The 17,002-nt window shown below is 40.9% G+C and overlaps 1 protein-coding gene across 1 annotated transcript; it reads left to right on the top strand.

Moving 5' to 3' along the window:
* The first annotated feature begins 917 nt into the window (after positions 1–917).
* RUVBL1 (RuvB like AAA ATPase 1) lies at positions 918–16,766 on the top strand. Its single transcript, XM_066558274.1, has 11 exons — positions 918–1,148; positions 1,983–2,069; positions 2,674–2,806; positions 6,660–6,811; positions 8,071–8,160; positions 8,984–9,133; positions 10,420–10,483; positions 10,774–10,972; positions 12,684–12,786; positions 15,790–15,881; positions 16,178–16,766. The coding sequence occupies exons 1-11, from the start codon at positions 1,008–1,010 to the stop codon at positions 16,335–16,337; spliced, it is 1,371 nt and encodes a 456-aa protein (XP_066414371.1). The 5' UTR covers positions 918–1,007; the 3' UTR covers positions 16,338–16,766.
* Positions 16,767–17,002: the final 236 nt, after the last annotated feature.

Genomic DNA, 17,002 nt, shown 5'->3' with positions numbered 1-17,002 from the left:
AGCACATGTCACACCCTCAGATGCTAACAGGAAGGCTTTCAAGGTGTAGAACAGAATTATTCTGCAGTTTCACTGAACACTAGAAACAGCGAGCAACACCGAACAGGTAAGAGACCACCCCCACTTTCCTCGCCAGGGGAGTTGGACTAAGTGGTCTCCAGTGGTCCCTTCCAACCTTAACGATTCTGTGAATCTTTGACAAAGCTTCAGAAAACACCCTGGGAAAGCCTCAGCTTATTTTTGTGAGCTAAAGCCAGCCGAGGTTTGGATAAGGCTCAGGGCTCCTGGCGCACTGTCAGCAGCTGTGGGCGGGCAAGCGACAGGACACCGAGCCAGGGACAGGACATCGAGCCAGGGCCACCCGGCACTGCCCCAGCCCCAGCAGCAGCACAAACGCTGGCTCCAGAGCCACATCGGATTGTAGAGAGAAAGAAAGAAGGAAGGAAAGTGCTCCTGGCGCTGCAGGGCCAAGAAACCTGCGAGCAAGAACGAGCTGGTTCCACCTCCATGAGGGCTCCGCTCGCCTCTTCCCAAAGCCCCCTCGCCGATTCAGAGAATCGCAGAACCGCTTAGATTGGAAAAAACCTCCGAGCTCAAAGGGTCCAAGCCCATGAGGGGTCACGACGCTCTTGAACCGGACTGTGGCACCGAGTGCCGTGTCCAGCGTTTCCCTGAGCGACTCCAAGCACAGCCACTCGGCCGCCCCCCTCCTTCCCGGCCCTACTCCTCCGCAGCACCCGCACCCGCCCGGACCGGCCGCGCACGCCGCACGCGGAAACGGGCGGGCGGACCCTAAAACCCTGAGCCCCCGCGGCTGACGGACAGGCCTTGCACCCAATGAGCGCCGAGAGCGCCGTGGCGGAGGCCAATGGCGGGGCGGGGGCGGGGCGCGCCGGCGCGCGCTGGGAGCCCCGGTAACGCGCGGGCCGCGTGCGAGGAGCGCGGGGCGGCCGGGCCGGAGCTGCCGCTGTCCCGCCGTGCCCCGCCGTGCCCCGCCGTGCCCCGCCATGAAGATCGAGGAGGTGAAGAGCACCTCGAAGACCCAGCGCATCGCCGCCCACAGCCATGTCAAGGGGCTGGGGCTGGACGAGAGCGGCGCCGCCAAGCCGGCGGGGGCCGGGCTGGTGGGGCAGGAGAACGCGCGGGAGGTGAGCCCGGGGCCGAGCCGGGGCGGGTGACAAGTCCCCGGCATAGAGTGAGAGTCGTGCCCGGGGTCCTGCGTGTGGCTGCTGCCGTGTGAGACGCGATGGGGGCGGGCGGGGCTGTGCTGGCTCTGCTCCTGCTCCGCGCAGGGACCGTGGCGGTCTCCCGGGTATCGGCGTAGAAAATACTGTGTTAGAGGCAACGGAACCGACCAAAAGTTAACAGGTTTGGTGCAGATGGGGATCGGAGCATCCGCTTCAGTGCGGGGGCCGGATAAAACCATCATAGAGTCCCAGATTGGTTTGGGTTGGAAGGGATCTTAAGGAAAACCATCACACGGTGCCAGATTGGTTTGAGTTTGAAAGGATCTTAAGGAAAACCATCATAGAGTCCCAGATTGGCTTGGTTTGGAAGGGATCTTAAAGATGATCTCTCGTTCGAACGCCCCTGCCGTGGGCAGGACACCTCCACTGGACCCGGTTGTTCAGAGCCCCATCCAACCTGGCCGTGAAAGGAGATCTATAGAGGATCTGCGGCTCAGGCAGCGAAGATTAATTTCTCACTTTACCCTCAAACCTCTCTCTGTGCTTGGGACTGCGAGAGTGGAAAAGGAGTCGGGGCTCACAGATTGAGTTTCGTTTTCTGTGATTTTTAATGTCTGTGTCAGCTAAAATAATTGTAGAAAGTTCGTTTTCATGATCTTTTCTTTCTTTTTGTGTGCATGAAATTGAAATTTTTACTTTTTGTTAAATCTGTTATTTCTAAACATTTTAAGTAACATTGAAACAAAGGATACTATAGCAATACTTGTGTTAACAGTATAAATATTTAACTTACAGGCATGTGGAGTTATAGTGGAGCTAATCAAAAGCAAAAAAATGGCTGGCAGAGCAGTGCTGTTGGCAGGACCTCCTGGAACTGGCAAGGTATTATTCTTCTATTTTGTTACAAAATGAAGTATTTCCAAATCTGTTTTAATTTGTGAAAACCGTTTTAGGATAGTGGTTACAAAAGGTTTTCATATTCCAGAATTTTTTTTTCAGTTATTGTATTGATGTAGTTTTCTACTTGATGTTTTTAATTTTGTGGTGTCATTGACACTGGCAGTACTCAGTGGTGTGTTCAGCATCTTTAATGTGAAACCACCTCTTGTAGGTTACTAAACACATAGGTAGCAAAAAGTTTTAGAAGTTACTTTTATATTAAAAGCCAGAGTAATTTTTGCTTGGTTTACTTTTTCCCCCCCGTGCTATTTATTTATTTTTCACATCTGTATCAACTGTCAAATTCAAATACCCAGTGTTGTATTTTCAGGGGTTTTTTTAAAGTCTTTGGCCAAGGTCGGCTGTGTTGGAGGAGGGTTGTTATATGTGAGAAATACATGTCAGAGAGAATGGTCTTACCATTAAATTGGTAGGTGATGTATAGAAGGTGATATGATGAAGGAAGTTAACTTAGTGCAAAAAGAATAGTTTCTTAATTCTCTCCAAAATTAATGTCTGGGTTTTTTGGTTTTTTTCCCATTTAAAGACTGCTTTGGCTTTAGCTATTGCTCAGGAACTGGGAAGCAAAGTTCCTTTTTGTCCTATGGTTGGAAGTGAGGTCTATTCCACTGAGATCAAGAAAACAGAAGTTCTAATGGAAAACTTCCGACGTGCAATTGGTAAGTTTCAGGAAAAGAAGAATTAAGTATTTGCATGATACTAACTTTGCTTTTTCTCAGTCATCTAAAAAGGAAAAACTTTTCAGTGGTCAAGATGTTTTCAGATTTTTGTTTGCTTATTTTCTTCAGTGCTGATCCTAATGTAGTGAATTTCTTTACACTTAGTGGAGTCAGGTTTTCTGTTCACAAACTGTAATTTAATTATTGTATTTTGGTTTATACTTCACCAGATTCTCTCATCCTACACATTCACCTCTCTGATTTGCCTGTGACTGAATAAAGCTGAAAGAAAAAACAATTTTTAATTTCTTATGTTAGCAGAAATACTTGTAGACAGAAAAACGCTCCTCCTGTTTTTTGATTTAGTGATTTCACCCTACTAAATAAACAGGCTTAATCAGGGGCTCCCAAACAGCAGCATTAGCCTGACTTACTGTTCCAGTGAGCATGAAGTTCCATGCCAACTAAATAAATACTGTAACTTAATGTCATCCTCAACTCTACAGTGCATTTACAAGTTTGATGTAAATTGGTTTAATTTGCAACACAGCCTCAGTGACTATCTAAAATCTCTTACACAGCTGCTGCTGACAGCTGATAGATGCAGATAGAAGTGGCCCTTGTTTGTGTGAGGATTTGCTAAAGAGAGCCCAGTTGATTTTAGTCCTGAACATATTAACAGTAATTTTCCTGTTTCAGTACCGTGGGCTTCATCTGGCAGCAGCAGGGTGAAGTCTCTCAGCTCTTCAGTGTAACAAAAGTATTCCATTGACTTTTTATAAGAAAGCAGCTTTCAGTAGTCTCTGGTCTTCTGGTTACCATGAAACTGGCAGGGCCTGGGGGAGGGAAACCTCAGTAGTCTGCAAAATTTCCTTGATGTGATGAAGTTCCCTGTCAGAGGTTTGGAAACCTGAACCAGCAGGTGGAACTTATGCCATCCATGTTGTCAGTTCTAGAGATAGCAGAGATTTAACAGCCAGCTACATTGTTAGTTCCCTGCATTCCCTGAATGTCAGTAGAGAGACACTTCTAAACAAATATTAGTGTTAATGAAAGATGGAGCTTCTTTTATTCCTTCCTGTTGAATTCCATGTCACATTTTTGTAACACAGCCTTTATTGAATATTTTTATGTGTTTCAAAAAAATTCTCTAAATTATTTTAAAGGACTACTAACCACCATTTCTTATAATGAAACACTTTCCAGTTGAGTTTTAATCTCAGGTTTTAGCTTCCTTGCTAGGTAAAGAAATATTTTACAGGGGTACATTTTTAAAAAGAAATTATTCCGTGCAGTGTGGTTGGGTCTGGATGCAAGGCAAGCTTCAGCTCACACATCCATCAGTACTTGAAAGTGTTAATTTAGGTTCTATTAAGTTTTGTTTATATGTCTCCTTGGTAGCAGGTTCTGTGTACATAATCATTGCTCATATCATGCATTTTGCTTTTACGGGGTTTAACCACCTGAATTTTTAAAAATTATCAGAGATGTTAACATCAAATTTTTTACTTAATGGTTGGGGGTTTTTTTCTTGGAGACTACAGTCTGACTGGTTTGGATCACTTTATAAGAAAGAAGGAGTTACTCTTGAGTTTACAGAATTTTTATTGTTGAGAGTCTTTTAATAACAGACTCAACATAGTCTCATGCCCAAGTAGTGTTTGGGATGCAGTAGAGAGATTATAATATGTAAGAAACTGAAAAGGACAGAGTGGAAATGTGGAGATCAAATTGTTATATGGGTTAAAAGCAATTTAACCTGAGAGAGATTAATCCAGTACAGAGCTCATTAGCAGCTGGTGAGGATGATGGTAGCAGCTAATGTTAGGAGCTCAGCTGCAGGAGCCACTTCAGTGGTGTAGCTGTTCCTTGTGTTGCCAAGCTGTACCTGCCAATGGGTGGAGCAAGCCCTGCTCAGCTCCATGGAGTGCTGTTGAACCAAAGCATCCAACAGCCCACAGTTGCTGCCTTGGATTTGGGTCTGATTTGAAGTAGGAGATCTCTCGAAGAACTCTTCTGAGAATGAAATTTGTAGTTGACACATACATAGTCATTTGAAATTAAAGGATAATCAGCAGCAAGTTCAAAGCATCAATTACCTTTGTTCAGAGCATGTTCATCTGTCAATATTTTCTACAGACACCTCTCTAAGAGCACATTAGTCTGGATTAGAGGAAGGCTTCTGAAGCAATCCCTGGGTTTGCCCTCGCTGACTTGGCTTTGACTTGTATTGTGGAGCAGAATGAGCACATGAACTGGGTTCTTCCCAGATGAAATGGAACTGGAAGATTCATTGCATGCTTCAGCAGCATACAAATCATGCTCCAAATAGAAACAGGCTGCCACACTTTCAGAGCAGAGTAGAGCTTGTGCTGGACATTTAAAGCAAAACAAAGAGGACAAGCAAACCTGGTCTGGTTTGTGGCAATAGCAGTTTCAGTGTGCAGATTCCCATATTGCTTCACACTCATTGCTCATGAGGCAGTGTGGTGCAGCCTTGTCTAGGTCAGTTTTTTAACTCAGAGGTTCATTCATTTCTGTCTGGTGATTTGGCATACCTGAAGAACATTTTAAAAATTACTGAAATTACCTTTGTACACAACTTTTTGTGTCATCGTAAATAAGATAAAGCAAACATTTCCTACCAAGAACTTGTCACAGTTAGGCTGTTTCTCACATTTCAGATCCTGGTCTGAATTTGGGCCCAGTAGAGGGAGACAGACTCGTATTTGTCAGTTCTTTATAGCCTCTATCAGCAGCTCAAAATTACTGGTGAAGCGTCTGATCTATTTCAAAGCAAAATGAAAAGTTACGGAACAAGCAAAGGTTTATAAAGTCACAATACCCTCAGACTGGGCAGGATGACTTCCTTGTATCTTGTTACAGCCCATTCATTATTTTTGGTATGGCATGTGTGTCTCATAAAATACTTCATGGAGTTTCTTCAGATGTGGATTCTTTGAACTTCTGTGTAGATAGAACATACATAATTGTAGTAGTGGTGGTGATGATAGTGGGTTTGCTTTGAAACAGTCTGCCTGTAAATGTCTTCAGCTCTCTATTATTTATCAATTTAAGATAACCTAGTTAATTTCAGTAATTGTGACTAGAACAGAAGATAGACAGATATTCTGATGATTGCTTGGCTGTCTGAAAATTAACTAAGTAAGGATGTAATTTTTAGCTCTTTTGAAATAGTTGTAAATTTGCATTGTAGCAGTTTCTGCTAAATTTTATCTAGCTCACTTTTTTGCTATTGAAAAATATTTGAAATTATACATAAACCCTTTAGGAATTTTATGATGTTATAGCACAATACCTGTTAATCAATGTATGTTATATTTTTAACTTAGTTGCTAAAGTATAAAATTTTTTATGAAGTTATTTTTTTCTTCTATCTTTTTAGATGGTCCAAAACTGCAGGGCTTTTTTGATGGTCCAAAAACTGTAAATCTCATGTTATATTAATGTTACTAGTTTCAGAAGATGGCCTGTTTCTGGCATTAGCATAGGGAGCAAATCAAGCAGATTCCCTCTTTATAGGAGGGAAAAGAGACAGAGGAGCCTAACATTTGCTTCAAGAACTAATAATAATGAATAGAAGAAAGTAATTTCTAAAAGTTTAATAAACTTCTCAGCAGGTCAGAACTTGGGCTGAGCTTTCATTCTGATGCACAGGATGAATATTCTAACTTAATATTGAAGAAGAGAGCAATAATTCATCTTTCTGTCTTTAAAAGTAAAACATTACCATGAAATGTAATGCACCCTAACAATAAATTACATTTTGTTGACAGTAAAGCAGCAGACTCCTAAGTGCATACTGAAGCTATTTAAAAAAAATTTCTTGCAGGATTGAGGATTAAAGAGACCAAGGAAGTTTATGAAGGAGAAGTCACAGAACTGACTCCCTGTGAGACTGAGAATCCTATGGGGGGATATGGCAAAACCATCAGCCATGTAATTATAGGACTCAAAACTGCAAAGGGAACCAAACAGTTGAAGGTAGGTGTGGTAGAGTCTCAGAAATTTCCTTAAGTATTTTGGGTTTGCAGCTTCTATTTTTAGCACTTCTTATTTCCATTTCAAGCTCTTGATCCACTCTGTCAGGTGGAGCTGCCAGGAGGCTGCTTTCTTTGGCTAGACAACTTTATCCTGACTATCTGCTTTATGTAGAATATTTAGGTATTGGTCTTGTGTCCTACTAATTGAAATAGGAGATAAACCCATCATCACTGGTTAGCAGCTGCTGTTATTCTGTTTGGCAGCACTCACCTGTATGTCTTCAAGGAGTTAAAAGTGAGTTTTAATAGGAAGAGATACTGATGCAGTTTCGTAAATGACAAATACCACAAAAAATGGGCTGAGTTGGCAATCTGAGCTTCATTCTGTCTCAGTCTGTGATACACTCTGACCCTGGCTATAAATTAATGTTCATGGTAATAAACATACGAGAAAGGCCTTGTTTGGTTTCCTTTTCATGATTGTCAAGAACCAAATTTTTGAGGATGGCTTGGGAAATATTGCATGTTTAAATATAAATTATTCTTTCTGTCACATCTTTTCTTTCTACATGGGGTGTCATGCTCTAGTGAATATTTGATAGAGAACTGGAAATTGAGCTGGTGTGTTGCCAGCTCAGGCCCACTTTCCTTTTGTTTTCTTGTCTCCATTCAATTTCCCTGTCAGACTTGGAGAGAACTAAAAGCTGTCTCTGTTGTTAAGTATCATCTTTCATTTGTTCACTCTGAAAACAAGGAAATGAAGAGCAAAAGTGAATAAACATGTACCAGGAGAAACAAAGGCATCTAATATATTCCACACCCGCTCTCCCTCACAGAGCTCCACAGAGGATGAGGACTCAAGAAATCAAGGAACATTGATTCATATATTCAATGCTATAGCCAGATTTTTTTATAAAAGTTTTCCTAGAAAGCTAGAGAACTACTGTTTCTTAGGTATAAATACATTGTCACATTACTCAGAGGTATGTTTTGTAGCTGGTACCATTATGTTTCTGGCACTATCACTTCCTTTTGAATAGCAGATTTTTTTGTAAGACAGCAAGTTCTGTGCATCTTCCAGATTTATTCACTATCCCTACTCCAAATGTTACAGCTTTATAAAATTCTAGAGTTATTGTCAGGGTGGGTTGCAGTTTAATTTCAGCTGATGGGAGTGAGCTTCAAACTGAATTTCTTTACCTTGATTACCATAACAATATGGAGCTGTTTTGATCAACTGTGCTGTTTGCTTGTCTCCAGCTGGACCCGAGCATTTTTGAGAGCTTGCAGAAGGAGCGAGTGGAAACTGGTGACGTTATTTATATTGAAGCAAACAGTGGAGCTGTCAAGGTAAAAGAAAAGTTCTCTACTTTTATGCAAGTGTATGTTTTTTGCAGACCTTTCTCTGCCTTTGTCAGAAGGCTCTCTGATTTATTAACCTTAACTGACATGATATGGTTACATGGAAATTTTAAAAAGGGCCCAGTGCTTTCTTTATCAGGAGAGAAAAGTCTCTTTTGCACCCAAAGGTTGTGGAGATATCTGGTTCACAATTAAGGTCATCTGGCAAGGAAGCTATCACTGATGCTGTCTGGATGAGTTTTTTTTTCTGTGAGATCAAGGCATCTCTAAGGGAAGAGGGGAAGAACCAAACAACTTTAGTCATTTTCAGGCTGACATGTGCAGCGTATTTAATCTTTCTTTTATCGCTCTGATATTTTCGCCACAAGATATATACATGTAGAAGGGAATACTGCATTAGTTAGCATTCTTTTCATATCTGATTTAGAAAGTGTATAGTGATACTTGCTGTTTAATGGATGAGCATAATATTTTCTATCATAATAAATCACCCACCTACAAAGGAGGTTCTCCCAATCTCTGGTTAATCTGCTGGATTTGTCCTTTAGCAAGAATAGCATACGGTAAAAGAAGGGGAGAGAGGAGTAGAATATTGTTGCCGCTGAAAATATCAGGTGTTTCTCAGAGTTTTTGAGCTTTGATCAGCAGATAGGGTATGCCTGTTGCTAAGCAGGGAGTGGGATGTCTGAACTGTCAGCTGAAGCTTGTCAGAACTGGAATTGTGAACTAACCATGTTATCAAATTCATGTCACTCAAGGCTTTGGTACTGAAATTAATTCTATACCTGGGCTTCTCTTTTTTGTTCCTCAGAGGCAAGGGAGGTGTGATATCTATGCTACAGAATTTGACCTTGAAGCTGAAGAGTATGTTCCCTTGCCAAAAGGTGATGTGCACAAGAAAAAGGAAATTATTCAGGATGTCACCCTGCATGACTTGGATGTGGCCAATGCTCGACCTCAGGTATCTGACTTCACAGATGAAGTCTTTACAGAAAAATTATTTGAGATAGATGTGATGTTACAGAGTAATGGAGATGTAGGAAGTTGAGCTAACTCACCCTCAAAGATTCCACTGTAGGAAAAGCAGTAGGTGTTACATCTGGAAGGCCAGTCTAGCTCAGGGCTCTGCCATGGAGGTTAAAGAGGTTAAAGCAGTTGCTTCCTTAGAATTCATGCACCTGGTCATGGAATACTGGTCAGGATAATACTCCTGGCACTACAGAGAATGGTCGGGGAGTTGTAGAACAGCTTCCACACAGGTATTTGGGATCCACCACCTTCACAGTTAATGCAAAATCTAGACCCTGCTCTCTTTCCCTCCACTGCTGTGCCTCCTCACTTAGAGAAAAAGAGAATTGTGGGCTGTTGCCTCTGACCAGAAAAAGAGATTATTGCTTTCTCTCTAGAAGGAAAGCTGCCTACAGGTGTGAGCTAGCAGCAGCCAGACCTGCATAATTTCATTTAATGGAAGTTCTGAGCACAGATTAATATGTTCTGCTGTGTTTATGGTTTTATAATTATGAAATGGAAACTGCAAGGACTGTGATAAAAGATGTCTTAAGTATTTTTGACTGCTGTGGATTCTGTTGATGTTCTTACTCATTTCAGAAATGTTTCATAGCCACTTGTTAAACTTCTTTGTGAATTTCAGTAGGGCTCTGCATGTATTGCAGCAAAAGAAACCCCAGAAAACAGAAGAATTACTCCTTGTTGTGTCTTCACATAAATCCACTCTTGAGGCAATTCTATCTGTGTCACAGACAGAAGTCACTGACAAGTTTAAAGGCTGGAATCCCTACAGTAAAACAGTACAACTCTTTAACTTACTCAAATTCAAAATAATTTTTAAAAAAATTATTTTGTAAAAATCATGGTATTAAAAAATTTAGAATAATTCTTCCTGTGTTGACAGGCTGAGCACCTACTGTGCATGCAGGCAATCCACGTCTCTGTGTGCCCTGACAATTTCATTCCTTAAGAGTTCCTCTGTGACAGTTTTTTCAAGATCTCATTTTGATTTTTTATGCTCTCCAAATGAGCAAGGATGAGGGGGTAGCTAGGTGATTATGTTTAGAATACTGCTGTGGTGAGGTGACCTAAACTTTGACAGATTATCAAAAACTGCTGTTACAAAGTATTAAGTTAACTCTAAGAAACAACTCTCTAACCTATCCCTGATCTATAAAATTTCCAAGGTGTGTGCTTACTACATGACCTCAAAGCTGATCTGTCACTTTCTTTTCCTAGGGAGGACAAGACATCCTTTCTATGATGGGACAGTTGATGAAACCTAAGAAAACTGAAATTACTGGTACGAAACCTGTATGGCATTTTGAGATTATACAATCTATGTGCTTTCCAGTTAGAAAATGAATTCTCACAATTCACGTGTGAATATTTCAGTTAGAAATACTTTGTTGACAGATATCTCCCCAACACAGTACGAAATGTCACAAAATTTTAGAGTCACAGGTATTTTCCTTGTTGGCAGTAAGATACCAAACCACAGAAAAGTTCAAGGAGAATTTTCTTTGCTTCAAGCCTTACCCTCTGACCTGTAGTTCACTGGCAGAACAACCAACAGTTTCTTTTTGTTCTCAGACAAACTTCGAGGAGAGATAAATAAAGTGGTGAACAAATACATTGATCAAGGCATTGCAGAGCTGGTGCCAGGTGTGCTCTTTGTGGATGAGGTTCACATGCTGGATATCGAGTGTTTCACATACCTGCACCGAGCACTGGAATCTTCCATTTCCCCCATTGTCATCTTTGCTTCCAACCGAGGAAACTGCATTATCAGGTATGATGGCTAAACTTGAATTTGCCACTTTGCATTGTTAGAAAAATGTTGGAATTAGCTGTGTCAGTAGATTTACAATCTTTGAAGGCTTTTCTCTCTGACACTGACACCTGTGATAATCCTCTGCATGAGTTGCAAGCTGCGTTGGTGCTCAAGAACTGCTCATGAGCTTTATGATGGGACAAGCATTTAACACCAGGCTGACTGGAAATCCTCCTCTCCCCTAACTCATCTCTCCTCCTCTAACAATTGTTTCACTTCTGGGTGATCTGTGAGTTACCATTCTCATTGTATACCTTAATACGTCTGTTACCTGCACATTAAGGACATCAAAAGCACCAGAGCTACAAACCTCTAATACCATTGTTTACTGCTTCTGGATTATTTTGCTGCTTGCAATCCTAATTCCATCAGACTTCAGCTTCTAGTTCATACTGGTAAAGTGTGTCACAGTTCAGCTTCTCCCTTTTCCTGCTCTGTTGGTCTGGCATTTTGTGATTCTTCAGTCTTGCCAACCAACTTGTTTTTCATTTCCACTTCACTTTGATATTTTGCACCCACAAAATGCGTTCTTTGCATGTTCAGTAAAAGTTCTCTCATTTTATTTCAGTCTTCTGTAAGTTCTACTACCAGTTTGTGGTCTAGGCCTAATTATGTCTAAACAAGCTGTCGTTAGCAATGATTGCTACTCTTTGGATTGATTTAATTCAGCTGTATAACCAGCTTCTCCTTTCCCTCATAGTGGCTCATCTGGTATTAATATTTCTCTGTTTTGGTTAGAAGTGAGAATGATAAGCCCTTCAAAAATGTTTAAGATGGACATTACTTCACTCTGTTTGCAAAGATATAAAAAAGCTGTCTTGTAAAAGTAAAGGAAGTAGAGATCTGTCAGCATGGATTCACTGCAGATCTTGTTATGAAAAAGCTGTGATTTAAGCAAGGAAATTTTCCATATAATAGCTACAGCTAATATTGGAGAACCATGGCCAGAGCTGCAGCTACCTAAATACTAGCATTGAACTTAAAAGTGTAGTTCTTTACCAGCACTTCACTGTTATTACTGCAGTCTGTGTAATTCTCCTAAATTAAATCTGGCTATCTTTTGACTTCACAGTAAATTACAGTGGTCTTGGGAAACCAAGAGTGCATGTGTCTGCAGGCTGTGCTGTTGGGAGTTGTATGTCAGACAAATAAAATGGTTGGGGATCTAGATCCTGCCCTGTCCTTCATACAGAGACCTAAACTTCTCAATTTGCTGGGATGTGAGCAGGGAATGTAAACCACCAAAGTATTCACTGGAGGGACTGGAGAGAATGGCTTGCTCAGCAACAGGGGATGTTCTCCAAATGGATGATAGTATATATAATTTCTGCTGATACTGCTAAACAACTTAGTAAGAATGATTTGTTCCTTGCTGGAGGATGCCTTGGAACATTAGATAAGGCTGTATTGTGAGATACAATACAAGAAAGCACCTCTCACTATGTATTTGACAGGCATGTTTAAGAGCTCCAGCAATAGTGTTTGTTTCCCTGGGGCTGTCTGGAATGAACCTTAGACCAGAATGTTTCCTGTCTCTGACCCAGGGGTGTGTGTCTCTGTGGACACACAACAATTGTAAACTAGTATAGTCACTCTACTGATTTTAACCAAATCAATGTACTGAACTCCTAGCAGTGTCTGATTTCTTTCTGTTTGGTTTCTCCTCTAGAGGCACAGAGGATATTGTGTCTCCTCATGGAATCCCATTGGACCTGCTGGATCGAGTCATGATTATCAGAACCATGCTCTATACACCCCAAGAAATGAAGCAGGTATGCACAGGATTTTAAAGAGCTTGTTACAAGTCCCCAGAGTTGTGCACAGCTTCTGCCTGTTCTGTTACTGTAGAGATGTTTGACTCTGGTCACCAGGGCGTGTGCCAGAAAGCTCCCTGCTTGCTAAAAGCCTGCTTCTCTAGGACTCAATACAGAGAGCTGGTTGAAGCTGTGCACACAACCTCTCTGACTCCAGCCACTGGGGAGTTGCTAAGCACAGGGGGAGCTGAAAGTGGCACCTCACTTGCTGGAAGGGATGAATTGTTAGCTGAAACAATCTCTTGCACAGCTGTACTTTCCATAGTTTGCAGTTTTCAGCAGGTAGTGCTTTTTCAGTTGGTGTAAGATGAAGTGTTGTCACATCATGATATCTTTAGTCCCAGACCTCAGGCTTTTCCCTCACATGAGAGGGGTTGAGGAATACAACCTCATGTGCTGTATCTTTGCCTTTATGCCCTTATGTACTGTAGCTTTAACCTACTGGGGGTGTCTCCTGAAACAGGGAGAATTTAATGCTCCTACTTAAGTTTGGAAATGTAAGCACAGAAAGTGTTGCAGAGATATCTTTCCAAATGCCTGGAAGTTGTCCTGTGGGGCCATCACAATGTATTGTATATTGATTAGAATGCTTGGTGCCATAAGGATGCATTGTGTCAAAGATCCCCCCTCATTCGCCTCTCAGTGCTGGGAAGTGGCATAATGCAGAAGACAGTAGGGTTTACCATGTCAATTCTTTGTATTATTTAAGAGATAATGTCAGTGGAGGAGAGTGTTATGCCAGATAATGGTCTCCTGCTGCTGGAGAAGTGCCAAGGTGATGTGGATGCATTTATGGAAGAGGCAAAGCTTCATTTCACTTGGTTTGAGGAGCTTTTCATTCATAATGTCCTGAGCTGTTCTCAGGATAATTTTTTTTTGTACCTAAAGGACATTTTGAAGCATTGTTGTGTAGATTGCAGTAGAAGCAGCCCAGTGATTTAACAATACAATTAGGTTTAGTCTACAAAACAAATTTTCACGTGTGACTTTTACTCAACCTGGGGATATTAAAGACTGTCTGGATTTTCCTGTAGTGTAAGTGAATTCTGTGTAGTTAGTGCTGGATTACAATGCAGGTAAGACACTTTCTGAATGCTGATGTTCAGAACAGCTGGGTAAGTGCTGGGATTTCTACCCTCTCCAGGCCTGAAGGAAAGGAAGTGTTCAGAGTGGCATTTCCTAAAGGTAAAAATAGAGTTGAGACATTTGGCCCCATAAATCATGTTGCCATAGTCAGATAACCTCATCTTCCCTTAAATTAAGGCTTTTGAATGGGAGCTTCTCCTGGGAGAAGAGGAGGAGCTATTACACTTAGCTGTGGCTTCTAACTAAGTACAGTTGGGGTGGGGGTAAAAACAAGGCATAAGTTAGTTCTCTAGTTTTGCTCTCAGTATTTCTCTTTCATGTTAGGAAGAAGTTTCTGCTGATGATGTTTCTGTGTGAGGCTCTTTGCCTTCACAATTGAGTCCTTTGTCAGCACAGAATCTGGTCATGTATCTACTGAAAGTTTGTTCATAACCAGTTGAAAATATTTTTTGGGCATGTTGATAAAGTAGAAATCCCATTGTGAAGTGCTGCTCTGAGACAAGACACACACTAACCTTAGTGCAGCCAGAATAGGGAAAAATGCACTTTTATGCTTATTCCAGTCAGGTGGTGTTGTAATCAAACTTTTTTGCATATGTGTCTTGGATATTAAAGGTTATAACTGAGATGTTTTGTTCCTAATGTATTTCACCTGATAAACACTTGTTTTCCTATTGCATAGTAAATGCATATGTAAACAAGAGGTGGATTAATGGCTTGGGCCCTAGTCCTTGGGTAATGTTCTACCAGGTTATAGATAAAAAGTTATTCTTAAAAACATTGTTGGAGATGTGACATTCAAAACCTTGTTTGTAGCAGAGGAAGAACAAAGTAGCAATGTTTGAATGAAGGGAAGGGGATGTCTAGGTGATCTACAGGTAAAAAAAAAAATTCACCCTGAAATTGCAATTGGCAGCAGCCTTGCCAATATTCAGTGCACATATCTTAGCACCAACTTTCTGCCATTTCAAGCCCCTCTCTTCCTCTGCTCCCTGAGCGCATTTTTATGGCTTTAATTTAAACGAGTGCTTCTTGATATCTTGTTTACAAAGCTGCCAAAGTGAAAAATACCTGTATTATATGAGGCTTGCAGTTCCAGAGTTATCTCTGCACTACAACACAACATCATTATCCAGTCTGCCCCTTATCACTCAGCTGGTAATACAGACTACCGAGAGACTTGTGCCACTTTTGTTACAGCTTTATATGCTCAGGCTTATTGGTGATATCTTCCTCTCCAACTTTGTAAAGATCTTAAAACTGGTGCAAGCCTGAGACTGTTCTTGAAAGATTAGATTTTTCGTAGTGATTTTTTTTTTTTCTTCTTGAAGGACTAGGTGAATCATAGAAAGTAACTTTTTGATTTATTTTACTATCTTCCTGTCAATTGAAGAAAAAGTGTGTTGTGAGCTGCTAAGGAAAGGGTGTAGCTTTCTGTAGGGCTTTTTGGAGGGCTCTGCTGTACAGCACCAGTGATACACTGCAGAATTCAGTAACTGCTGTGGCTATCCAGAAGCCTCCAGCTGCCACCAACTTCTAACATACATTTTCCATTTTCTTATATAAGTTCTCATATTCTGCTCCTTATTAGTAGGTAGACTTTGCCATGAGTTACCAGGAAGGATTAGCAGTCCAGATGTGTTACTTTACCTACCTTTACCTAAAGGTTATTTACCTTACTTTTTAACAGTATAATGGCCTGTTCAAAGACTTGGAATTCTACAAATTCTGGTTTAGTGATAATTTACACCAGGGTAACTCTCCACACCATCTTGTTTTGTAGCATGTCTCATCTCTAAACTAATAATTTACAGATACTAGGTAATTTGGCATGTTAATTGTTTGGGCACATACCTCACTTACTCTTCCCAACAGATCACAAAACTTCGTGCTCAGACAGAAGGGATTAATATCAGTGAAGAAGCTCTAAACCACTTAGGGGAAATTGGTACCAAGACAACCCTAAGGTAAGTTGGGCACAGTTTCTGTTCAGCATGACTGGGTCTAAAGCCACTGTAGGGTAACTCACTGTTGGAAGTAGACAAACCTCTACTTTACAATGACATGGTCTGTTAACAATCATTAAAAAGAGAGTGGTAATGCTCCTCTTTTCTTCTTTAAAGAATGAGTATGCTGGAGTGCTTGCTGACTTTCATACTGCTGCTAGAGCTGTGTTTCCTAGCAAATGTCCCAGCTCTCTGTATCATCAGTTCCCTGGGATGCACTGAATTGTAATTACTCATCTGCCTCTGTTTGATCACAGGTATGCTGTGCAGTTGCTGACCCCAGCTAACCTGCTTGCCAAGATTAATGGGAAAGACAGCATTGAGAAAGAGCATATTGAAGAAATAAATGAACTTTTCTATGATGCTAAATCCTCAGCAAAAATCTTGGCTGATCAACAGGAGAAGTACATGAAATGAAAAGCTTATCATGTTCCATGCTTTGAAGTAGCTTTAACCCTTAGACAGGGCTGGCTTAGTTATTGAATGAGAAATGTTAATGGTTTGTCTCTTTTGGGACTGAAGAATATTTAAATGTTGGACTGCTTTGTCAGGCCAGAATTAACTATTGAGGTGTTCCTGTTTCATTATCAACAATACGATGCTCCATGGTTTGTGTGTAACATCTTAGTCTCTCTTTTATCAGTATATGTGACATTAGTAGCTCTTGGCCCATCAGTTTTGTCCTTAGATTTTGTTGAGAAGAGCTCCAACTGAAGTTGATGCATAAGAACAGTCTATTTTCTTTATGAATCCTGTTTTAAAATAGTTTCCTTTTACAGATAATAACTTTTTGGTTTTGAATCCAAGTTTGTCTGAAGTGCTTTATAATAAAACATGTCAAGAATATTGGAAATGTGTGTGTGTGTCTTCACTCTGGACGTTGACCTGTCTAAGAAACAGTCAAAATAAACTGGAATTAACAAAGCCAAATATGAGTGAAATGGATCTCCAACACAAAAATAGATTGCAGCAAAGGGAAATATAGATTGGCACCTTTTGGAAGTGTTTACTTCTTTGTAGGGTTCGGGTTTTATTTTCTGAAAACTTCCTTAGAGAATGCAGAAATACATCATCATTGTCTT

The sequence above is a fragment of the Molothrus aeneus genome, chromosome 12, assembly GCF_037042795.1.
Source record: "Molothrus aeneus isolate 106 chromosome 12, BPBGC_Maene_1.0, whole genome shotgun sequence".
Taxonomy (NCBI): Eukaryota; Metazoa; Chordata; class Aves; order Passeriformes; family Icteridae; genus Molothrus; species Molothrus aeneus.
This window is presented reverse-complemented; position numbering and strand designations above follow the sequence as displayed.